This window comes from Mesocricetus auratus, unplaced genomic scaffold, assembly GCF_017639785.1.
Source record: "Mesocricetus auratus isolate SY011 unplaced genomic scaffold, BCM_Maur_2.0 Super-Scaffold_100007, whole genome shotgun sequence".
NCBI lineage: Eukaryota > Metazoa > Chordata > Mammalia > Rodentia > Cricetidae > Mesocricetus > Mesocricetus auratus.
The window spans coordinates 38,921,189-38,946,449 of record NW_024429191.1 but is presented as its reverse complement, the minus strand read 5'-3'; the positions used below and the strand labels follow the sequence as shown (position 1 = coordinate 38,946,449).

Sequence of the window (25,261 nt, the reverse complement as noted above, 5' to 3'; positions counted from 1 at the left end):
ACTCCAAATTCAATAGTTTGTCTTTCTTTTCTTAAATGGCCTACATTTTAGAGGTAGGTTTGCTTCACTTTGTAGGAATATTAAAAGTTAAAAAAAAAAAAAAGCCAGGCAGTAGTGGCATACGCTTTTAATTCCAGCACTTGGGAAGCAGATCTCTGTGAATTCAAGGCCAGTAGGATCTACACAGCAAGATGCAGGACAGGCTCCAAAGCAGAGAAACCCTGTTTTGAAAAACAAAAACAAGTAAAAAAAACAAAAACAAAAACAAACAAAAAACAAAAAAACAAAAACCAAAGCAAAAGCAGAGGAAAGGGAAACGAGTTTTTGATTCTGAAGAACCATACGGCAGCTTGCTGAGTGTATTTGGGTATGTCTTACACTCCTTTTCACTTCAAATCTCTGCTGGTCTGGCCAACCAGCAGCTCTCCTGAGTTCCCACGTGTGGAAGTCCCCGATACAGTGCTGTGCTTCTAATACGGCTATTTTAGACTCTAAATAGGATGAAAATAAAATGAAATACTACATAGCCACCTTACTGGGAAGCTCCTTAGCCTCGCTCTTTCACTAGTTCCTCCCTGTACTGCCTCTCTGAGGACAAGGGAGCAGACCCTTGTGCTTTCTTCCTCCCACGGGCCCTTCTTCTGCTGTGCTTCTGGAGAATCTGTGGGCCTCACCCACTTGTCTGTCTCAAAAGAGCTGGGAAACATGGAGATAAATAAAGCCTCAATTAGGCAGGAGTCCAATGCTAGGAGATGGGGGTTGGGAAGGGTGGTGTCTGAGGCTCTGTCCCAATCCAGAAATGCCTGAGAAAGCGCCCAGGGCCACAAGCAGCCCTGAGGTTGGACGCTTCCCACAGCCCCCTTTGGCCTATGCCGACCAGGCGTGGTCAGGGGCTGGGCGCCAAGCCATTCCCACATACAGCTCTTCTAGACAGCCTGGTCTGGTGCACAGGCCCTAGCTCTCTTCACCATCCCACATATATAAGAAGGAAGGAGTCTGGACTCTTGGTCCCTCTACTCCTTTCCCAGAGAAGAAGGGACTACAGAGTGTGGACTTGTCCCCAGCAGGGATGACTTCAGACACTGTGGCTGCCCTCCAGGCCCAACAAAAGCAGTTTTTTTCCCTTTGGAAACTCAGCGTTCTTATTTATTCCTTTCTGAGCTTGGAAGGAACAATAAGAAGGAGATCTTGTTTCTTCCCCTAAGTCTTGGGTGGGGGAAGAGTAGCAGCTTATGGGGGAGGAGACTAGGCCCGCAGAAGCTCACAGATATTTTTAGAGACATGGGAATTAAATAAGCAGGGATCTTCTGTAGCCTGAAACAGTTTGTTTCCATTTGAATTCCAAAAGGCAAATGGGTGGTGGAGAATCGGTGGCTGAAGGCAGAGGGGACAGAGAAGATTCTGGAGAAGGGTAAGAGATGGACTGGTGCTCTCTTGTTACTTTGTGCTGTGGCCTACTCCATTTTCCTTCAACAAGAGATGGTGACTAGCCTGTGTACCTGCACCCAGCTCCCTCTTTCGGTCTCAGAGCACTGAGAAGAGGCAAAGGGCAGGGGTAAAGGCCGGCTGAGGTCCAATGCTGCTGGTTCTGACAGTGGGAGAGAAGCCAGACCTAAAACAAGATTTTTCCGTTATCTTCAGGCTTTTAATAACTCAGTTCTTGAACATCACAAAGATGGTATTGAATATCTTTTGGCGACCTCACTTAAAAAGCCTCTCACTATGACTTGGGGTCGTGACATGTAAGTTTGGGATAGGATAGAGAGAAATGGAAAAGGGAGAAGCCAGAGAGACCCAGTCAGTCAGTTGATGAATATAATGCCACTGGAGCTCAAAAATGCTCATCTGCACACCAGCATCCCTACTTCCAAGAATGGTTTCTGAGACCTATGGTTTTCAAAAAATTGACTGAAAACATGGAATAGTGAACAAAGATAGTGCTTAGAAAGATAAAATGGGAAACTGTTGAATAGGATATTTTTCTTTAAAAATAACCATGTTATATACAAATCTTACTTTCTGGCCTCAAGAAAAGTATAAAACCAAACATACCCTAACAGTTTACATACATCTTTGAACTGACTGTTACCTCCAGGTGATAAGATGTACCACACAACTCATGTTTTCTGCTTCCCCAAACTTCCACCATGAACTGATCTTACTTCTGTCGCCAAGGGAAGTCCTACTTTTCTAGCCTCACTGCTTTGGGCAGTGCCACCTTCTGCATGGGACACTGGCCCTGCTGAGAAGCCTCCATCTTCACAGCCAGGACTAATCTTCATCTGTTCCTACCTGGAACGCTGCAGAGCTTCCTAGCTGACTGCGTGGCTGGCTCCTGCCTCAGGTAAAGAGGGAAAATGTGTCTTCCCTGCCACTTCTCACAGCTCACACAACTCAGGGCAGCTAAGTTCCTGGAAAACAAGGACCCTTTTCTTCTTTATTTTCCAAATTTTAAGCTTCAAGGCACACAGCAAAGCAGCACCATATGAAGGAACAAGTCCAAGAGTTTCCCAAGGCTATAGACAGTCCTCAGGAAAACAGGTGACAAGAAAAAGACACTAATGCTCCATGGCCCTGGAATGAGGGCAGGCCTAAGCCCAGAACTCTGGTGTTATTTCTCAAAGTTATTGGAGTATCAGTAGCAAAACCTGTCCAGGCTACCACAAGGGTGTTATTGTTGGTCCCAAGTAGGTGAATGGGCCTTTTAGCAAAGGGCTCATTCATCAGAGGAGATTAGATAAACTGCCTCCTCCAACAGCAAAACCCCTGGGCTTCTAACCAGGAGGGCCTGCAATTTCAACTGTTGATGAAAAGGGCAAATAACACACAGGTGCATTTAATTAATGCAAAAATTGCAGAAGTCACTGGGGCTGGAGTGGTGCATTTGCATTCACACATACTAACATATGCCCTACTTGAGAACACAGAAAGAGCTATACAGACCCACAGCAAAAACATGGCTCTCACAGGACCAAACAAGGACAGGGACTGCAGTATGGCACTGGAGTGGAGCAGTCAATGATGGCTTTACTCTCGGTGGGAGACCAGCATGCACCAACAACACGCAGACTGTTCATGACACACACGGAAAGCCTCCAATTACTCAGAACTGATGTAAAAGCTTTGTTAATTTCCTACTGAAAGCTTTATAAAAATGGTCCTCATAGTATCAACTGTAAAGGACAAACGGCAAAAGAGGATAACAGCACCTCCACCTCCCGGCTCCAGAAGTTCTAAGAGGGAAAATCTAGTTAATTTACAAAGGCTCAGGAAACAGACCTTTGTATGCAAACTTTTCACAGTAATGGTTGGGGATAAAAGAAGGAAATGCCTTCAGAGTTCTAAATGATCCCCAATCCCATATTCTACGAGCAATCAAGCATAGTCACCGGCATTTCCAGTATCTGAGCTTCCTATGACAGTCTCAGACCAGCAAAGCCTCAAGTATATTTTTAAGGAGACTGCCCAAATAAGTTATGTTATTCTGTTTAGTGCTAGGGATGGTTAAGTTCCCTAGAGTGGTAGAGTCCAGACCAAAAGCTATATAGCAGGCAAAAGAGCCAGGCCACACAGGGACCAGGAAGGGCCCTATGTAGGGAGCTATCACCATAACAAAGACTCACTATCTTACAATTATACATAAAAAAGGGGAAATAATCCTAGCTTATTCCATGGTTGCTTGAATGTGCCTACTTTTTACATGTTGCACTTATATAATTACCTACTAAACTCAATATAACTATCCTGCTGGATGAAGGCTATGAAGAAATGTGACAATGCATGTGCCTCCTCATATTTGATGTGTATGCATGGATGTTAGGCAGCTAAAAAAAAAAACCAAAAAAACAAAGAAAAAACACTAAATTTTATTTTAAGGTGCATACAATCAATACATAGTATCTTCTTAAATTAAAGTAGTACTGCCAATGAATGCAGAAGACTGGGAGTATGGTACCTGATTTGAGAGCCCTTGGGTTCTATCCCTAGCACTAAACAGAATAACATGACTCATGATTCCAGAGAGCAGCAGTAAGTACTAAGATAACCTCAGCTAGTGGTTGGAAACACTCTCCTCTGAATCTGGACATAAGGAGGCCCAGGGAAGACGGTGTTCTTTGGGTTATAAACTTGTAGCAACCCAAGTAACTTTTAAAACTATGTAAATATAATTTTTGGATAAATAATTACAAGTCTGTTTAAAGCCTTTCACACATATCAAAACTGTTAGCTTTCACATATATCAAAACTAAAGAGCAAGGGTAGTGAGGAAAAAATGGGTATATATAACATAACACAGTCTCTCCAAAAATCTGCTGACCCACAATCACTATGATGAGAAATCAAAACAATTTTTCCGAGGGTAGGGTGCCAGGGGCCTGGGCATCAAATCTAGTGGCTGCACTTCTTTCAAGTGTGTCAAGCATCATGCTTTTCCACTGGTCAGATCCTCCTCTCCCTTGCCTGCATTTCCTGAAGGCGTTAGAGGACATGTCCAAGCACCACAGCTGCTTCACAACCTAGACACTTGGCTTTAGGTAAATAAAATGTTTGAATGAAATGACTGGTTATGTTCTAAAATTAGGAAGGCAGGAAAAGGCTAACACTATATGGAGTAGACCAGTAAGGCCCAATTAGGCCCAAATGACCACTAATTTATGCAAAATTTAGATGCCTGTTTCCTCAAAGGAAACCTTTCTCCATGGTAGACCTCAGTCTTCCTTTGTCCCTTCAAACTACTATACAGGCTGCCACAGAGCAGCCCCAAAAACACACCTATCAACTCTGTGGAAATAATACACACAGACACATTTTTCCCCTCTGCAAGTGATAGACAATGGAGACAATCCACTCTGGTCCTGTTTCGCTCATTCACAGAACCCACAGAAACAGGACAAGAGAGCACTCTAGCAGACAAACCAGGTGTCTGTCTTGCCCTACAGGCCCTCTAAACAAATAGAAAGGGATAGCAGCTTAAAAGCCAATATTTTCTCTTCCTCTCCTGCTCAGTACCCAATGAGTCTAAAGAAGGGAACATGGATGGAAACTTCAAGAAATCCCATCAACCCATGCTGGCTTCCCCAGCCTTTTATTCTAACCCTGGGAAGAAGGGGGAGAAGACATTCTAATCTAACATCTGTCCTCCCAACCCAGGTCCTCAAAGATGTGACTGTCATTACCATGATGTTTCACAGAATCAGGTGCTCAAGTATTCCCAAAATTTGATCACACACTCTGACACACTCTTACTACTGCTCCTCTCTGTGGGCCATTTAACCGAGTTTTCCAAGTGACCATGACAAGCGTGGAACTGGAAGCAAAGAAGCTGAAATCTCATTACACAGGCCACATGGGTCTGTCACACTGCCTACTTCTAATGGAGTGAGAACTCACAAACAAATGTGATGGAATCATGCAGGCAACTGAGGCAGAAAACCAGGCAAGGTGGAGGGACTTGCTCAGCACTCTGATGGGGCATTCAGTTTGGTGTCCACTGCACAGTGAGGCGCTCTGTTATCATTCCTTTGACAGAGTGTAACTCTATTTCCAACAGTTTTCTGCACTCCAGTCTCCCAGATGTCAGTGTTCCCATAGAATCATGCCTGGTGACTGCTTTCTTAATTTCTATGCTGAGCTCCGGGTACAGGGTTAAGAGGCAGCTCAACCCTTTACTCCTTTCTCTCTATGGCTTCTTTGTGCCATGTAAGCTTCACTGAGGGCTTTATTCTTCTAGGTGTCAACCACCCAGTAGCATCCATGCCTATCAGTGATAGGTGCGGGATTTCTGTTCCAGTTCCTTCAAGCCAGCAGTACTCTTTACACATTAACCTGGCGAGGCTCTGAAATGCCTGGCCAACCTGCCTACAAGCCAACATTCCAGGCCAGACTAACCTTAACTGTGACGCACTCTGCTTTCCGGGAGCAAAGGAAGTGAGAGAAATGAGCTATGTCTCACTTCTTTCACTTTGCACTCATCACTGAGGCAAAAGTCTGTGCACCTAGGAGGTGAGGTCTGCCATCATCAACTATATGCCCTGTGGATGGACAGCCACCTTGCCACTGGTTAGTATTCTGACAAGAGATAAGGACAACCTTTGGTTGGCCTCAAGAAAAGAATGACTTGTCACATAGGAAGGTCACTAGAGGAGGAACAAAAGGGGCAAATCATACCTTTAAGACCCTTTTGTTCAGCAGGACCAAGTCTACTTTATGAGGCCGGCTAGAAGTGGGACACAGCTGACAGTGCAAGAAGTCCTTCAAGGTCCTAATGCTTTGGGTGCTTCTGTCCTCCTCTACCTCCTTTATTCCTGTCCCCTTACCTTAGTGAAGCAGCTTGGTCTATACTTTCTGAGAAGCAAACACAACACTGGATCATCACTAGGATGACAGACTCTAAAGGACAAAAAAAGGGACCTGTTCTTGTCCCTACTTGCTTCTCCTTGTGGTTGGTCTAGATGAATGCAGCAGACACAGCTGCATCTTCCACTAAGGAGCCTCCCACTGACTAAGCTGAGCTCTAAGGATGTCTTTAATTAACTTACCTTCAGGGGCTGGCTTTCCAGGTCCTTCCTATACAAGACAATCTGATACTGTTGGTGGCCTCCTTCTCTTTCCATCTATGACAACCAGAGCATCTCCTACAGAGTTTCCATGGTTCACTGAGAGCTATATCCTCCACTCATACAACAGTGTTAGCTCTGCAGGAACAGGGCAGCCATTCCTGCTGCTCGTCCAGATAAGGCCACTGCTATTCTTTCTGACCAGCGGCATCTCTCTGGAAACTGTTCGAGGCATAAAGTTCTGAAGCAGCTCCCTCTGATGATATCCTATGAAGATGAGTGAGTAATTGCCTCCAAAGGCACACATGCCCTACCTCTGCCCCAGGGTATGTGTCCACAGTCAGTTAGGAGCTTCTTTATGTATGGTTGAATAGGGTTTACATACTCCAGAGACAATCCTCACGTATACAAGTGCAAACCCCTCAATGCAATCCTAAAGGTCCTGGAAGAGGGAGGCCTGAGAAGAATGACACAGGAGAAAAGGAGAGAGACATGGAATACAAATAAGAAGCTACAGGGATGGAAGGAAGGACCACACGCTAACAGCAGCAGACAGTGGAACTATGCAGAAAGCAGATCCTCAAAGAGACACTGTCACCTACACCTTGACCTGATTCTTAAACTCTAGTTTAAGAGATTGAATCCACACTGTTCTAGGCCATTAAACTTATGGCAACTGTAAAAGTGTAAACCTACCATTTTGTGTACACATTTGATATCTACCCTATATGTGTCACTGAAATACATTTCCATACAGATGAGTACATACTACAATGCAAGGACTCACCTTCTTTAAGATTCCCCCACACTGTTCCCTACATCTCTGAGAGTCTTCAAATGCAGCTACTACCTGGATCCTGAGAGCTCTCTTTATCATAAAGCCATCCCATTTGACTTCCTTTGCATTTATGGCTACAGAGAAGGCCCCTATGGTAGTGGGCTTACGGGTGGGGAAAACAGAAGACTGACATGACTTCCTAAGCTTCCAGCTGGCCAGTCCCCTTGGTGAACAGGTTTGTATGGCTATGTTGATGAACAACACCATTTATTTCATAGACGGTTCAAAGTGAAGGGCATGGTCAGATGAGTTCTGGTCAATGGAAAGGGACACCCGAGTGTGTGGGGGGTCTAGTTTGGAGACCCAAAAGGGGAAAGGAAATGAAGGTTATCTCAGAAGACTTAGCAGGCTCCATGCTGCCCCATCTTGCCTGATGGCATTGCAAACTCATTCTTGACTATACTGGCGTTAGCCACTTGGTGTGGTTTATTCAACCCCTAGTTGCTTTTTGTGTTTTCCATAAAAATTACTCTTTCAACAGTTGTTTCCCATCTGTTGCTTAGTCAGTTTCCTAGCCAATCAATCGGAACTGCTAGCTTTTATAGCACTCCTCTCTGTTCAGGAGAGAGACAATTGCTAATCCTTATGGCCTGATGGACACAGTCTGGCTGCTATGAGAAAGTTCACCCACGCTCTACAGGTAGTGGCCAGGTGCCAGCCACATGCATGTTCTCTATGTTTCCCCAGCAAAAACTAACAAAGACATAAAACTTCTGCTCCCACTGCCTCCATCAACTGAACACCACTTTAACAACTGGAAGGACAGCAAAGGGCTGGCCAGATAGCACCATGTAGCCCAAAAGCTTCCCTTTGAAGGAACTATAAAGGAGAGATGGGTAACTAGGGATCTAATTATGATCCTGACTTAGATAGACAGCTAACTACTGTTTTTCTGCCCTTGCATTAAAGTACGTAGTTCCCAGTAGGGAATGCCCAGAAGTGCAAAGAGTTCTCCATGCTTCAGCAAGGAGAATAAGGGGCATATGGAGGAGAGAATATGGTGACCTGTCTCCTCTTAGCACTAGTGGCCCACCTACATAAGTTGACTTGAACCCTTAAAGCTGGCCATGCCTGTCCACCTGATCACCCTGACCATTCTCCTCTAATTTCTTCCTTCTTTAAGGATTGGGGGTGTTCATTTGAGGCTCCCATAGTAGAGTTACACATACCAGAGAGCTTTGTTACACTGCGACAAAATTCTTAATATGGGATGTGTGTGTGTGTGTGTGTGTGTGTGTGTGTGTGTGTGTGTGTGTGTGTGCAAGTATGATAGTCAAAGGAGCCTGCCTTCGTCTTGTTTGAGGCAGGGCCTCTTTTTCTCCCACTGCACTGCATATTCCAAGCCCGCTGGCTCTAGCTTAATATAGGAGTGTTACAATTACAGATACACACCATCATATCTGGCTTTTCTCAGATCTGAACTCAGGTCATCAGGAATGTGTGGCAAGCTTTTTATCTACTGAGTCATCTCCCTGGCCAGCTACTTAAGAAAAGTTTGCTTAGACTCACAGTTTTAAAAGTTTACTGGTATAGGCCTTTGGGGAAGATGGTTCGCCACAGTAGGAATGTGTTGAGTCAGTGGTCACATATCCAAGATGCAGAAATCAGGGCCCTACAATCCCTTTGGGAGCCACATTCTAATAATCTAAAGACTGCCCACTGGCCCCATCTCTTAAATACCCTTGGCTTGCATCTCTTTATCAGTGCCACTAAGTCTTTATATTCAAACTTCTAGAAGGATGCCTACCCAAACTACAGTCTCAACCTTCTGAACAGTCAGCCCTCCCTGTATATACCAAAGACCAGTTCAAGGATGATGCTTAGGACTCCTGCCTCATCCCATAACTGTGGTTCAGCCCCCAGGATCCAGTCTCATTCACACGCTTCCAACTGGGTTTCCTCGACTATGACATGTTAGGTAATGGCTAGAAACTCTCTGGCTATCCACCCTCATGAGACTGTTCTGATCTTGATCTACAGCCAAAGTCACAGTGGGGACCACATTACGAAATGTGCACAAAGAAACAAGCTGGGGGTTAAGCAGCAGGCTCCTCCCTTGAAATCTTGCAGCAAGCAGAGGTAGTTAAAGAGTCCCCTTTTCTTCCTAGGATACTGGTCTGCCTCCCAACTACCTACTGCCTCAACAGTATTTTCATCATGGTTTTACCATGCACAGAGTTCAATAATACATCTACCTTAGTCCCCGCTGGCTGAGTGTCACAAGAGGGATTTTCTGAGTGCTGTGTGTCCATCTTCCACCAGTGATGTTCCCCAGAGCTACTACAGTCACTATAGACTGAGACCTAGCTAAGGGGGCAAAGCAAAGCAGGAAAAGACCCTTTTCTCACCTGCTCAGGTAGCCTGCCCAGTAAAGCTCTGGCAGGAAGAAAACAAACCAGAGCTCAAAACAGTATTCTCAAATTTCACATTCCCTTAAAAAAAAAAAAATCAAGAATGGTTATAAAAGGGATTTTTGCTCACCCTGTATGGGGTTCTAATGCAGGGCAACCATAGCTTTGAGAATAACCAGCCTCTAGGAAGTCAGCTGCAAAGAAAATGACACTTTAGTTGCCAGTTCCTAATAAGAGCAGAGTGCTGATGCCCTTTCCTTGGCTTTTGAAGGTCCTAGTAAGTACTGTTTGTGGTTTTGACACAATAGTAGCAGAAATGTGTCCAGAAACACAAGTCCCAAAGTCAAAGTAATCTAGAATATCCTACAACAAACACCTCTAATGCAGCCCAAGCCAATCTGAGCATAGTCCATTGAAGACCCACACAAGATCACCACTCTACACACAAGATACAGACATCCACAGTGAACCATGCTGGGCTACTATAGCTGACAGGACTTCCCAACTCACAGGGGACCAGACAAGCCTATAAAGGTGCATGTCCCAAAGCTGTAGGGCTTCTTTACCTGCTACATCAAAGAAGCTCAAAATCAGCATGATCCAGAGTCCCAGAGCTCCTGTAACACTGAGCTCTCTTAAGGACTCTCAAGACTGAGAAGGTGTAGTCCTTGTCATAGCACCTGGCTTCAGTACAGGCATTACAAGCTAATGACCTCCATGCTGAGGTACAAGTCATCTTAGAGCAGGTAGGATTCAAGAACTGTGGACCTACCAAAGTGAAAAGGGCAGGGAATTCTGCCACATGCTGCAACATGCCATAGCAAGGTGTGTTGAGGACACATATAGAGTATGATATCCTAGATACAAGCAGCTAAGAGTCCACTCACTCGAAGTCTGAAATCTGAAATGATCCAAAATACAATCAAGCTCTGACTTGCATGAAATTGCATACTAACCTCATGATGGGGCACAGCCAAAACTGTGTACAAGGTATAGGTGAAACAAATTATTTTTCTATTTAGACTTGTGTCTCATCCCCAAGATGACACATAATATCAATGCAAATATCCCCAAATGTAAAAAATTCCAAAATACTAAACTCCACCTGTCCCAAACATTTCTGGTAAGGGACACCAACTTATATGAGACTCTTGATGGGATCAAACTGAGAGATAAGCAAGAGAATGGGGCTAAGGGGTGAAGTCTGGCCTTAAAGGGAACAGTTTCTGTTGAGAAGATGGCACAGCCTCTCATGCACTTGGATGGTGATGGCTACATGTGTGAGTACCCGCTGCCACCGGTGTGCTTTGTGTTATGTGCTTAGGATAGTGAGCTTTATGTTACGCATATTTTACCACAATAAAAAACAACAAAGCATTCAATCACATGTTTGTGTGGGCAAACAAAGAGAAAAAGCACACTGCAGGGCCCAGAACTTCTTGTCATTTACAAGCAGTCCTTCAGTCTTGTATCAGTTCCTGCAAGCTCCAGACTGGAGCAAAAAGCAAAGGAGAGGCAGCAGTGGGGTTTCCAGGTTCCTTGCTTGTCCTCTCCTGTTGCTTCAGGCTCCACTGTGTCTGCAGGCCATCATGCCCCTCCCATCAACAAATACTCTGGAAGCTTCCCTTCTTTTTAGGGAAATCTGCCTCCCCTTCCCCACCCCCAACACACACATACTACTTGGGAGTATGGAGACAGAAACTTGCTCCCAAAGGAAAAGAGATTTCCAAAAGTGAATGCCATTTTAGCTCTGCTTGAAAAGGCAGCAGTCAGACCAGGGATCTGTACTGTTTTTTCAGCCAGCCAGAGTCCTAAAGCACCTGGAGCTAGTACCACTACCTTACCTCCTGAGGGCACATTGTAACCATCAGACATTTACCTGTTGCTTCACAGCCCAGCAAAGGGCCAGGAGACATCTTTTCTTCACCATTTCTCAGTTTTCTGGACATCATCATTTCCCCTTTTTGCAGACAGCCATTCAAATTCACCACATTCCTTACACTTCTGGGACCACCCCAGCCCATCTTCTCTCCTGTTCACCAGCTGGTGAGCCCAATTCCACACATCTTTCTATGTCTGGTCCACTGAACCCCATCCAGATAACATGGAAAGAAACAACAAATTATCAAAACCCTAATCACAGCAGAAAACTGTAAGTCTGGCTGGTTAAAAAAAAAAGCATTTAAAAGAAAGGGAAAAGTAGTATAATGTATAACAGGAGAATGGCAATTTGAAACAGATTGTGACTAAGTGTTAAGAGAGGAAACCAGCCATAAAACGCTACAACTTAATGGTGCAGCTAGTCAGCTAGCTGGGAAGGCCAGGCAGGTTACCAGTAAGGGTTGCAGTTTAGCCAGGCATGCTGGGAGGCTCTGAGGCAATCAGAGACTGCTCAAAGATGCTGCTTTTAGATACAGGCACCCAGATGGGGGCACTTCATAAGCACCATGATCCAAAAATGCCATAGTAAATATGGATGTGTTCCCTGAGTGAGTCACATACACAGGCAGCAGAGGTACAGAGGGTCCCACAGAAACCCTCAAGATGAAGAAAGATTGTAAGATACACCCTAGCCTGTCATCTATTATCCCACCCCCCAAAACAGGTAGGTGAGTCCTGTGTCCTGTGCTAATTAATAGCAAATCAAACATTTTAAGTTTAAAAAAAAAAGGTAAGCAAACCACTGGACAAATCATTCAAAGTTTTTTAGCCTGGGCACTACTTTAAGCTGGTTCTTCTTTGTTGTGGGAGATGTCTTTGGCCTCCCACCAGTATATACCAATAACATCACTGCTCTAGTTGTCTCAATGAAATCACACTACTGCCACATAGCTTTGATGCACACTAACCCTACTGAGGATCATGGCTCTTAGAAGAAATAAAAAAGAACACAGAGGAAAACTTCTGCACTGGGGCTCAGCCACATGAGACCAAGCAGGCATCTACTCTGGGTCTCAAAACCCTGCTCACCTAAATGGGCAGAAGACATGGTGGTAGAGAACAACATGTCTTCTTGTCCCAGGAAATGGTCACAAAGGGTAAACCCTGACATGATGCAGACCAGAGGGCATGATGGGTAAGCTCCCCTCACCCTCAGTCCTAGCAAGATGAACCCTCATGTTATGTCCTTCCTAGTTCCTACCCTGACTAATTCCTGATGCCTAGTCTTCACTGTGATGACCTCCTTTGTAGTTTTTATGTGAGCTTCCTAATGCAATGTGGAAAAGCCTTACAAACCCAAAGTGATACTTTAGAAGACATTTCAACATGACTGCCACTGCTGGTTTTGCCACTTCAAAAAGTACTAGCTATGTGCACTACCCTGGTCTGGGCAGAAAAACATTAACTGACTACACGATTAGTCGTTCCAGTTTCAAGGCCATGTGCTTTGGCCGATGCACAAAAACTTTTAGAACTAGATGTCCCTCCAATGTCCTCTCTTTAAGTCTTTTTGTCTTTCATTTCTCATAGTCCTGACAGAGTAACCTCTGCCTTAGCCCACATCCTGTAGGCTGGCCATTTTATTTTATTTTTTCAATTCGACACAAGTTAGAGTCATCTGGGAAGAGGGAACCACAATTTTAAAAAACACGCCTGTCCAACTGACCTATAGGCAAGATGGAGGGAGCATTTTCTTGATTAATGATTAATGGAGAAGGGACCAGCCCATTGTAGGCAGCTAGTCCTGGGTTGTACAAAAGTGCAAATTGGGATCAAGACAGTGAACAGTGTTCCTCACTCATCTCTGCTTCAGTTCCTGTCTCCAGGTTCCTGCCCTGCTTAAGTTTAGCTTCCTTCAATAATGGACTATGATCAGGACCTGTAGCCAAATAAACCCTTTCTTCCCCAAGTTTTTTTTGATCATGGTCTTCAGCAATAGAGATCAGACTAACATATCCAGGTTGCTGGGAGACACTGTGGACCACAATGTGTCAGCACATCTGGTTCAATAATCTTACTGAGAAGTGGCTGTTACAGGAAGCAGCAGTCTGTGCTGGTACCCAGCAGCCACTCTCTTTGTGCTGATGTGACTAAGTCAATGGAATAATAAATTCTTCTAGATTTCAGCTGGATATAAATAAAGAATCCCTGTGCTGATTTTCAGATATTCATGACCTGAGCCCAACAAAAACATAATTCAGTGACCGCTAGAGGTTCCAACACTCTTAACAAGTTATAGAATTTAAGAATGAGGCTTATGAAAGACTAACTCTTACCCCAGAGCTGCTGCCCATTGACAGTTAAGACAGGAGGACACCAAGAGAAGAGTGGAGTTTGTCCTCTATGTCTCCTAAACTGAGAGAAGAGCATCATGAATATCTATCTACCTGTTCCTGGTTTCTAGCTGGGCCACTGTCAGTGCTCACTTCAAATTACTCTGGCTTACAGATGGCTCTTTAGCAATATTCCCTGTGGTTCACTCTTAGGTTCACCAAAAGGAATGACAGGGAGAAAAATCTTAAGCAACCAATGAGATAACAGCTATTGTGGGAGGAGGAGGGGCCCACTAATGATCTCAGAATAAAAGGAGTGAAACACCACATCAGAAAGCATAGGTGGAAAAGGGTGTACTCAACACAATGAGTACTAACGATCATCTCCCAAATCCTAGTGTCCGGACCCTCTGGAAAGTTCCTGGAGAGTTATCTCACTCTCTAGAGTCTCACAGCATCATAGTTAAGAAACCTGCCCTGGGCCGGGCAGTGGTGGCACACACCTTTAATCTCAGGAGGCAGAGACAGGTGGATCTCTGTGCATTCAAGGCTAATCTGATCTATAGAGCAAGTTCTAGGACAGTCAAGGCTACACAGAGAAACCCTGCCCCAAAAACCAAACAAACAAAAAAAGAAACCTGCTCTGGGTACAGCAAGTGGGCCTGTTTGAAACAACATAACTAGACCTTTCCCAGAAGGTCCCAGTCTTCACAGGCACCACAGCATACACCTGTACACACTTGTCCACTCAAATAGTAAAACAAGAGGCATTCAAAGCTCCATTTAGGAGGGAGAAATTTCCTCTAGAGAAAAGGGAGGTGACATGGGTAGAAATAGAGGCAGTCATTCAGTTCTACTTAGCTGGGCTACTTGCCCCACCCATGATGCAGGTAGAAAACCAGGTAATAGAAAAGAAGAAAGAAGTTCATCTGCTCTGATCACAGGACAAGTAGTCCTCAGGTGCCAGCTAAAAAGAAATCTATATCAGATCTAGAGGGATAGTCCTAGGAAGACTGGACAAGTCTGCCTGCCTGTCTCCACACAGGCCTGTAGGAACACCACTTGTGCAAACCCTTGCTGACCCCCAGGACTTTACCCACACTTTCCCCAACCTTGAACAAAAGTGACTTCCTTCTTCACGGCTTCCTCTCACCAACAACAAAAACTTTAAGCACAAGATCTGAGTTTATAGAGTATTTTCTACTCAGTACTGCAAGTCCTTTAAAACATTCCAGACTCCCAAACAGAAGCCTGAGTAGGGCTGCACTCACACGTGATGTGGTCAGTAGTGCCACAGCTGAGGAGACTGGGCAAAAGCAGGGCCAGAGTCAGGAATGCTGAGGACACTTACCATCTCATCCAGGGCGTAGCGCAGGAGGCCATGCTCATACAGGATGAAGAATCGTCGCTGCCACTTCTGCAACAGAGCACAGAATTGGGGGTCAAGTATCCTGGCCCTGGATCTCAGCTGGCAGAACCCCAATATCTGACACACCGAATCTAAGGAATGCTGGCTCTGAGGTTTCTACTTCTGGGGTAGATGGTAGGAGGAGAGAAATCAGAGATGTAAGGATGATGATTCATTAGCCAGGTGGAGTCAGGAAGCAGGCCCCATGAAGTTTTTAAAGTTGGAGCTTTCCTTAGGAGTAGGAACTGTTATGTAGTCACTTTCTATGTTCCTACTAGCAACAAGCATTTTCATAGAATGGTTGCTGATTTGTTAGATGGATGATTTTATGTGATCTAGAATAACCTTAGGATGGAGGACACTGACAGCATCCCTCCCAAGACAGTCTGGGAAATGGTATAAAATGGGTAGGTCTTGTGATTTCCAAGTGACAGGAAGCAGATAGTCACGGTTGAGGAATTCAAGAGTGCTAGAACAAGCTAACACAAATCAAACAAGAAAGAACCCCAACAAAGGCCAGGCCTCCAAAGGTGCCATTGAAAGCTGGAATGAAAAGGATAAATAAACATATCATCTTTCTGTATGAAGGGTCTTGCATACCACATGAGGCTGTGAGTCTACATCATGACCCAGAGACAGGCATGGCTCCCACTCCAACCCCTTGGGTTGATTTCAAAAGAATTCAAGGTTCTATTCTCAATATTTCACAAAGCCCAATAACATGTAAATTTTGACTAGCACTGAAACTACAGAATTATGTATGTCTCTTTGCTTTAGGCCAGAAAATAAATTTTAAAACAATTACTTTCTCATTAGGAGCTGGAAGTGGCAGTTGTGAAGTTTTAGTAGAGACCAAGAAAGGCACTTGACTTCCTGGATACTGCATCCTAGCTGGAACCACTGGCCAACCATGGGGTAAGAATAGGACTCATGGGGCTATGCAGGGAGGATCTGCTAAGGCTGCTTCCAAGCTGGAGTTCCAAAACAGGCTACAGGCACCTGTTTTCCAAAACCACTTCCAAGGTTCCTAGGTGTTATCTTTGAAATCAGAATCCACTCCAGAAGGAAGCCCAAGGACCAGAAACACAATGCCACTAGTTCTGTGGGCCATAGCATGTACTTATGAGGCCCTAAATAGCTGAGGAAGGACAGGCAGAACTCGGGCAATATATAAATACAACTAGGAGAAAGCGTATGGAAAAGACACTCTGATTAGAGCTGAATCCCCAGTAGATTACCCAGGGAATGAGCAAGCCTCTGGTCAGCAAAATACAACTTTATCTTTTTGCTCCAAAAGAGATCTATACCCAGGAGACAAGACATTGTAAGGCTTAGAGAGCACAAGTATCCAAGCCTCAGCCCTTTCTTAGAACTCACAGTGTTAAGTCCATGGTTCAGGAGAGAACTGCCTTGACTCTGAAGGACCTGGGAGCTAGCTTAACATGCTGCAAAGATGTACTTAGCTGCTTTTTTGCCTGTTCTGTTTTGACTGCTTTCAAAGAGTCCAGATGATCCACAATAGGTGACACACACAAGAACAGACTCTGTGTATATGTAAGCAGAACTTTCTGAAACCTCAGAGTTCATGTTAGATCCCTGCTGACTTTGTCACCCAGGTTCCAGTGTTTACCTCCTGTTTCCCTCCCTAATTTCACCAATTTACTCTCAAATGAACCTCTTTCTAGTTCGTCCCACTCTAAGAAATTTCTCAGGTATCCTTCCTTACCCGAGATCGGTGCACTGGGTTGTCAAAGTCAGTGCCATCAGGAGCCAGGAGCAGCCAGCCACCATAAATGGGTTTAGCCTAGAAGAGAAAAAGGATGGAAGGTCATCAGCATCATGGGACCAGAAGATAAGAGGACAGGGCAAGTTGACAAACAGGATGTCATCTCCCACTCCACAACATAAGCTAGTATCTAGGAACAGGTACTTAATTTAAAAGGTTACAGGATTCCCCAGTATGCTTAGGGGAACACAGAACCCAGAGGACATCTGAAAACCCACAAAGCAAAAGAACCCTAAAGATACAAGGCTCCCTCTCTCAAGTTTCTTGCAAATATACAAAGATGGAAAATGGGCCCAGGAATAGTGTAACAACACAGCCCCAAGCCTTGCTCCTGAAGATGTAAAGCAGAGCCTGATAGAGATTTGACACTGGCTAAAGACTCATTAGTGCCTAGGTGCAGCCAAAGGCAAAGAAGGAAACCTCTGGGCTTCAACGTGTCATGGAGCTGTTGAAAAGCAGAATATCAACAGTTCTAACTCAACCTCATGAAGTTTCTGTGATAATGTAGTTAAAAACCAGCACGGAAGGCAGGTGAGATGGTTCATGCCTATAATCTAAGCACTGGGGAGGCTGAGGCAAGAGAATCACCATGAGTTCCAAGTCAGTCTGGGCTGTAGAGTAAGACTATCTCAACAAAACAAAGTACAGGGAGGCAAAATGGTGCAATTGGGAAATGGCCTGGCAGTTTGGAAAAGGTTGAACATATAGCTACTGTGAGCCTCAGCAATTCCATTACTGGGTAATAAGCAAGTGAGAGAACTACACAATGGAAACCTGCCCTGTAGAATTCTAAGAACACTGCTTCCAATTATCCAAAGGTACCACAACTAAAATGCCCACAAACATAAACGGTTGAAAGATCTGTAGTCCACCAACACAATGATTGCACAGCATGACAGAGGCTCTGATGCACACAAAAGACATGTGACCTTCAAGAGCATTGTATAATTGAAGGCAGGCAGACACAAAGGCTACAAACCATAGAATCCCATTCATGTGACCTATCTGGAACAGGCAAATCCACAGACCAGCAGGTAGACTGAAAGTTACCCAGGAGCAAGGGGAAAAGGCACAGGGTTTCTTTGGAAAGTGATAAAAATGTTCTGAGATGCAATACTGGAGATTGCTGCAGAGTACTATGAATATGCTAAAGCTAGAGAACTCTACAACTTAAAAAGGTAAATTTTATGACAAGTGAATTACACCTCAATAAAACTACATAAGAAAAACACCAAGCATGATGTTGGCCTATAAAACCTCAACAAATGTTAGGGATAGCTATACTTTCACTGCCCAAAGCATCTCCCATCAGATCCTGGCAAAAGGAGTACAATGTCCTTATGGGAACACGACATTCTATGGCTCTATACAACTACATCCTGTTGATGAGAATAGGTTTGCAAAGGGACAACTGAGCCAACGCACCTTTTGCCACTTTGGGGTCAGTAACTAGAAAAATCTAAACCCTCTTGCTGCATCCACATGATGATCTCTGAATAAGCCATGGGGAAGGGAGGCTCTTAAGATATTTCTTATTCAACATGCTGCAAACTGGGAGGCCCCATCAGGCCATGCCATTTAGCTATGAAATCTGTGACTCAAGAGAGGGCAATTTGCTTGCTGGAAGGTCATACAGCTTCCACGAAAAGCCAAGAATTCTCCATTTCTTGGCTTCTTCATAAGAGTCCTTAACAATGCCCCCCCAAAAAAAACTATGACTTTTCCCTTGAGGAGAGTGGGTAGGAAGAGATGTGAGTTGGGATAGGGGCAGACTGCTGGAAGAATGACAGAACCTTGATTTGATGAAACACGGGAGTGTTGGCAGAAAGCCCAAGAGCTAAATGGACACTAGCAGTACGCAGCTAGCTGAACATATTCCCCTCTCCTTGTAAACATGAAGAGTGCACACTGTAAATAGACCATCTACAGCATAGGAAAATCAGAGCTGGGGTGAGATGACTCCTGAACCCTGTATATCTTGGCGTCCATCTTGAGTGACACTCACATCTCCTACCTGTGAGGTCTGATCAACAGGCTACCCAGTTCGATTATGTGTCATCTTTTTGGTTTATGGCTGCAGGGCTTTAGGGTGACATTATATTAGGTATATGGCCTTCCCCAAAGGGGACAATGAATACCTTAGCAATTGGTGTAAATAGCCTCAAAACCCAGGATACCTTGGCTCAAGTCCTTACTGGCATTATGATTCATTCAGCAAACTTCTGCCCAGGCCTACTTTGCATGGCTATGCACTGCATGCTAGAAACCTACTAGCACTTTCTGGGCCACAGTCACAGAACCTGCTATCTTTAGTATGCAGCCAGGAAAGCAGAGGGCCAGAGTAAGAACCATAGCTCTGAGGCTGGAGAGATGGCTCAGTGGTTAAGAGCACTGGCTGTTCTTCCAGGGGACTCAGATTCAATTCCCAGCACCCACATGAGAGCTCACAGCTGTCTGTAACTCCAGTTCCTAGGGATCTTCTATAACTCATTCCAAGGGATCTGACACTTTTAACAGACATATATGCAGGTGAAACACCAATGACACCAATGCACATTAAAAAAATAAAATAAAACAAAAAAGAATCATGGCTCCAGAAAGAGCTGGCATTGAAGCTGGTGTCTGAAACACAAAGGCAAATCTCAAAGGCCACAGAGCAACTTGAATAACTGGGGCTAGCCAACCTGGGGAGATAGTGAAAGGTGTAGGGTGACTATATTGATAATTTCATCTCCACAAATAACCAAAATCACTGAATTGTACACTTTAAACATTTCAATTACATGAATTTTATCTCAATAAAGCCATTTTTGAAAGCACGCATAGACAATTCTCACATCTTCTAGAATCTAGCCCAGCGAGTATCACTCCTCTCCCCCAGCCCCTCTATGTATGTCTTTACTACAATCCACCAGATCCAGCCCAGGTCCACAACCTGTGGCCCAGCCTAGTGTAGGTACCCACTGGTAGTGCAGGACCCAAGCTCTAGGTTTTCACTGTGTCTGCAATCCCATGCTTCTGCCTAATATAACCACCCTCACCCTTGCCAAAGTCAACCTCTAGGTTTCCCCCAGGACTTGCCCTACATGTAATCACCCACAGGTCCCTCCTGCACTACTTGCAATCATCCCACTTGGTATCCAGACCTCCCCAGGTCCTCCTCCAGGGTTTTGACTGGTGAGTCTCCTTGCTATCCCCAAATATACCTTTTCTACAACCTGCCAGATCTAGCCTGAGTCCAACATGCACCAGTCTAGTTTGGCCTCCCCTGCCTGTATCAAAAAGGACCTTTAGGCTTCAGCCAGAACCCTCCCTACCTATCCCCCAAACCACAGGATGCTCCCACACCATATCATACTGTCTACCCAGCCAGATCCAGGCCCACACTCCAGGCTTGGACCAGGAAGCATATCGTATATACCAGCCCAGTCCCCTCTCACTGCCTGACTTCATTTCATCCAAGACATATCCAATCTCTAGGCCCAAACCACCCATATATCCTCTAGTTTGCCCCAAACCTGCTCTTTCCATAACAGACTCAGAACTAACAAATCTCATCACAAAAACACGAATATGAAAGGTCAGGTCAATATCCTCTCTCCAAAACCTACAAGTCCTATAGAAATGTTCACCAATAGAGTTACCTGGATGACTTTCTGAATACAGAATTTAAAAGAACAATCATAAACTTCAAAGAATTCAAGGAGTTTGAAGACACAAAGAAATTAAAGAAAAAAGTTATTCTCCTGATCACAAATACAACTCAGCTGTTTAAAAAAAGGCACCATCTTAGAGCAAAAGGTTGACTAACAGTACCCCAATCAAATGGGACAGGAAGCAAGCATCAGGACAATCAGAAGAGACAAAGAGGGACACTTCATTCTAACCAAGGGAACAGCTAACCAAGATGACATTACTATCCTAAACATACATGTCTCAAACTCTGAGGTACCCAATTTCATTAAAAAATCTATTACTGGGTTTAGAGATACAGATTAACATTAATAATGAGTACTCCCTTTCAATACCACACTTTCTCCAATAGATGGGTCATCTGGACAAAAATTAAAGACAAAAATATATCAGGTATCTTCAAAATATTTCACCCAAATACCAAATACACAGCAACACATGGAAGCTTTTCTAAAATAGACCACATCCTGGGACACGAGACAAATCTTTATGAATCAAAAAGACTGAAATCACTCCTTGTATGATGTCTTACCACAATACAATACAAAACAAATTAAAACCAACAGTAAACAAAACTCTAGCAAATACACAAATTCATAGAGATTAAACAACTCATTCCCGAATGATGAACAGGTCAAAGAAGAACCCAAGAAAGAAATAAAAAAAAAAAAAAAAACTTCCTGGAACTAATGAAAATGTAAACACAATACAATAAAACCTCTGGGACATACTGAAAACAGTCCTATGAGGGAAACTTATAAATCTAAGTGCCTAGATTAAAAAATCAGAAAGAGTGCAACTCAAAAGTTGGAGAAACAAAAAAAATTCAAACCCAGTAGACAGCAAGAATAAAAACCAGAAATCAATGAAATAGAAACAAAGAAAACAATGCAAAGAAACTATGAATCTAAGAGCTGGAAAACGGAAAAGAAATTATTGAATTTCTAGATCGAAACAGACTACAAAAATTAAACCAAGAAGTCAAGAGCCTAAACAGACCCACAACAAACGAGTACAATGAAATAGTAATAAAAGCCTTCCTGTTTAAAAGAAAAAGTCCAAGGCCAGACAGAATCACAGCAGAATTCTAGACTTTCAAAGAATTACGGCTAATGTTTCTTTTTTCTTTTCTTTTCTTTTTTTGAAACAGGGTTTCTCTGTATTGTTTTGAAAGCCATTTCTGGAACTCGCTCTGTAGATGAAGCAGGTCTCGAACTCACAGAGATCCACCTGCCTATGCCTCCCGAGTGCTGGATTAAAGGTGTGCACATAAGGAAAGAAGATGTCAGACTATCCCCATTTGCAGATGATATGATACTACTATGCATTAGAGATCTAAAAAATTCTACTAGAAATCTTCTAGAAATGATAAAGAAATTCAGCAACATGGATGGATACAGAATCATCACCTTGAACAAATCAACAGCTTTTCTATACACAAAAAACATACAGAGAAGGAGGTCATAGGCACATACCCCTTCATAATAGTCTCCAAGAAAATAAAATACCTAAGAATAAACCTCTATAATTAAAACTTTTTTTTTTTTTGGATTTTTACGAGACAGGGTTTCACTGTATTGTTTTGGAGGCTGTCGGACCAAACCGGCCTCAAACTCACAGAGATCCGCCTGCCTCTGCCTCCCAAGTGCTGGGATTAAAGGCGTGCACCACCACCGCCCAGCAAAACTTTTAAAAATCTGAAGAGACAAAAACACTAGAGAATGGAAAGACATCCCATGCTCATGGATCGATAGAAATGACATCATGAAAATGACAATTTTATCACACTCTATTCTCAAATTCAATGCAATCACAATCAAAATCCCCATTTCATTATTCAAAAAACAAACAAAAAAACTAATCTAAAGTCCATATGGACCACAAAAGGGCCCAGATAGCCAAAACAATCCAAAGCAAAAAGAACAATGCGGGAGGAACTGACATTCCAGATTTTAAGATATTATTACAGATCCACAGTAATAAAAAGAGTATGGTACTGGCACAAACACAGTCATGTAGACCAATGGAACAACAACAACAAAATCAAAGACCCAAACAAGAGTACACATAATTTCAGTCACTTAATATTTGACAAAGATACCAAAAACATAAGCTGGAAAAGAGAAAATGTCTTCAACAAATGCTTCTGGGAAAACTGGATGTCAACATGCTTAGAAGAATAGCTAGAAGAAAACACAGGCAGTACTCTAATGATATAGGTGTAGCAAAGGACCTTCTAAACAGAACTCCATTAACTAAAGAATTAAGGCTAACAATTGACAAGTAGGATTTTGTAAAACTAAAAAGCTTCTGCAAAACTAAAAACAATTGACAGGGTGAAAAGGAATCTCATAAAATGAAGAATATTTGCCAGCTATAAATCTGACAGAGAATATCCAGACTATATAAAGAACTGAGGAAGGAAGGAAGGAAGGAAGGAAGGAAGGAAGGAAGGAAGGAAGGAAGGAAGGAAGGAAGGAAGGAGTCAAATAAACAACCACAAACATGGGCCAGGCATGGTGTCGTACACCTTTAATCCCCACACTCAGGAGGCAAGCAGGCCAATTTCTGAGTTTGAGGCCAGCCTGGTCTACAAAGTGAGTTCCAGGACAGCCAGGGTTACACAGAAAAACCCCACTTCGAAAACCCACCAAACAAAAATCCAACGAGAGGGAGGTAGGCAGGCAGGCAGGCTTTCTGTATGTGAATATGTTTCTCTTATTGGTTGATGAATAAAGCTGTTTCAGCCAATGGACAGGCAGGATGTAGCCAGGCAGGAAGTATAGGCAGGGCTACCGAACTAGGAGAATGCTGGGAAGAAGAACACAAAAGAGTGAGTTGTGAGTGAGATGCCATGTAGCTGCTGAGGGGGCAGGAGGGGCATCACCAGTAAGCCAAGACCATGTGGAGACACACAGATTAATAGAGAGAGCTAACCAAGAAGAAGCCTGAGCCATAGGTCAAACAGTTTATAATTAATATGAGCCTCTGTGTGTTTATTTGGGACCGAGCGGGACAGAAATTTCTTAGTAGACAAGGAAAGAGGGAGGGAGGGAGGAGGAAGGGAGGCAGGGAGGGAGGGAGGGAGGGAATTTTCAGAATAAAAAAAATGGTTGACAAATATCTCAAAAAGTGTTTATCTTCCCTATCTCAAAAAAAGTTTATCTTCCCTAGCAATTAGGAAAATGCAAATCAAAACAACTTTAAGACTTCATCTTACTGAAGTTAGAATGGCAATGATCAATGGAACAACCAATAGCAAATGATGGATGTGTAGAAAAGGGAACCCTTAGTCACTCGCCATTGGTGGGATTGCAAACTAGTACAAGCCACTATGGAAATCAGTGTGGTAAATTCCCAAAAAGCTAAAAGTAAATCTACCATATGACCCTAACATACCACTCCTTGGCATATATACCTAAGGGACTCAGCATCCTACTCCATTTCAGAATATTCACTGCTGTCCTAGTCACAAAAGCTAGGATACGAAACCAAAGGAAATGCCCTTCACCTGATGAATGGATAATGAAAATAAGGTACATATACACTATGTAATAATATTCAGCTGTAAAAAAATGAAAACATGAACTTTATAGGTAAATGGATAGAACCAGAAAAGATCATATTGAGTGAAATATTCCAGACCCAGAAAGACACATGTTTTATGTTCTCTCTCACAGGGGTTCACAGCTTTAAATCTTCACATGTGGGTGCACAGCCTGCAGAAACTACAAAAACCAGGAAAGGAAAGTGGGATCATTGCCAGGAAAGGGGCTCAGCAACAATAGAGAGGGAAATAGCAGAGTTCGAGTCATCTGATCTGGGAGATGGAAGTGGGAGCATGTGGTGATATTTTGCTTATAATCTAACAATGCTTGCTTGAAGATCAGACTGCAAAGCTAGCCACATTAGTTAGCCATACAGGCCAGGCAGTGGTGGCACACACCTTTAATCCTAACAGCCACACTAGTTAGCCATAGAAGCTGGGCAACGGTGGTGCACACCTTTAATCCCAGCACTAGAGAGGAATATAAGGCCAGTAGAGACAGGAAGACAGTTTAGTTAGTCTGCAGTCATGCCGAGGACAGGATCTCCCTAGCCTTGGTAGAGGTAAGAACTCTCTAGTGGTTGGCTGCTTTGCTTTTCTGATCTTCAGCTTGAACCCCAATATCTGTCTCTGGGTTTTTATTATTCGTGCTACAGGGGCACTTTAGGGAGGGAGAGGGATGTAAATACAGAGAAGAGTAAATGGGGATAATGGGATACAGTGATCTGATATGGGAAAGGGGGCCCTTTAGGGAGAGGGGAGAAAGGTTAATACAGGAGGGAGGTGGGTAAAATAACAAGGATATCTGAAAAAGTCACAAGGACTCATACCACTATTTACCTCAAAAACTATATAATACACATAATT

At 43.6% G+C, this 25,261-nt stretch overlaps 1 protein-coding gene across 7 annotated transcripts in view; it reads right to left on the bottom strand.

Moving 5' to 3' along the window:
• The window catches only part of LOC101829590 (myosin phosphatase Rho interacting protein), a 121,093-nt gene that overhangs the window by 70,939 nt on the left and 24,893 nt on the right, over nucleotides 1–25,261 (bottom strand). For all 7 annotated transcript variants that reach the window (XM_040748750.1, XM_040748749.1, XM_040748748.1 and 4 more), the window contains exons 2-3: nucleotides 17,095–17,172; nucleotides 15,312–15,377 (exon numbers count right to left, since the gene is read on the bottom strand). In XM_040748750.1, the coding sequence (XP_040604684.1) occupies nucleotides 15,312–15,377; nucleotides 17,095–17,172 (144 nt within the window). The remainder of the gene's footprint in view (nucleotides 1–15,311; nucleotides 15,378–17,094; nucleotides 17,173–25,261) is intronic.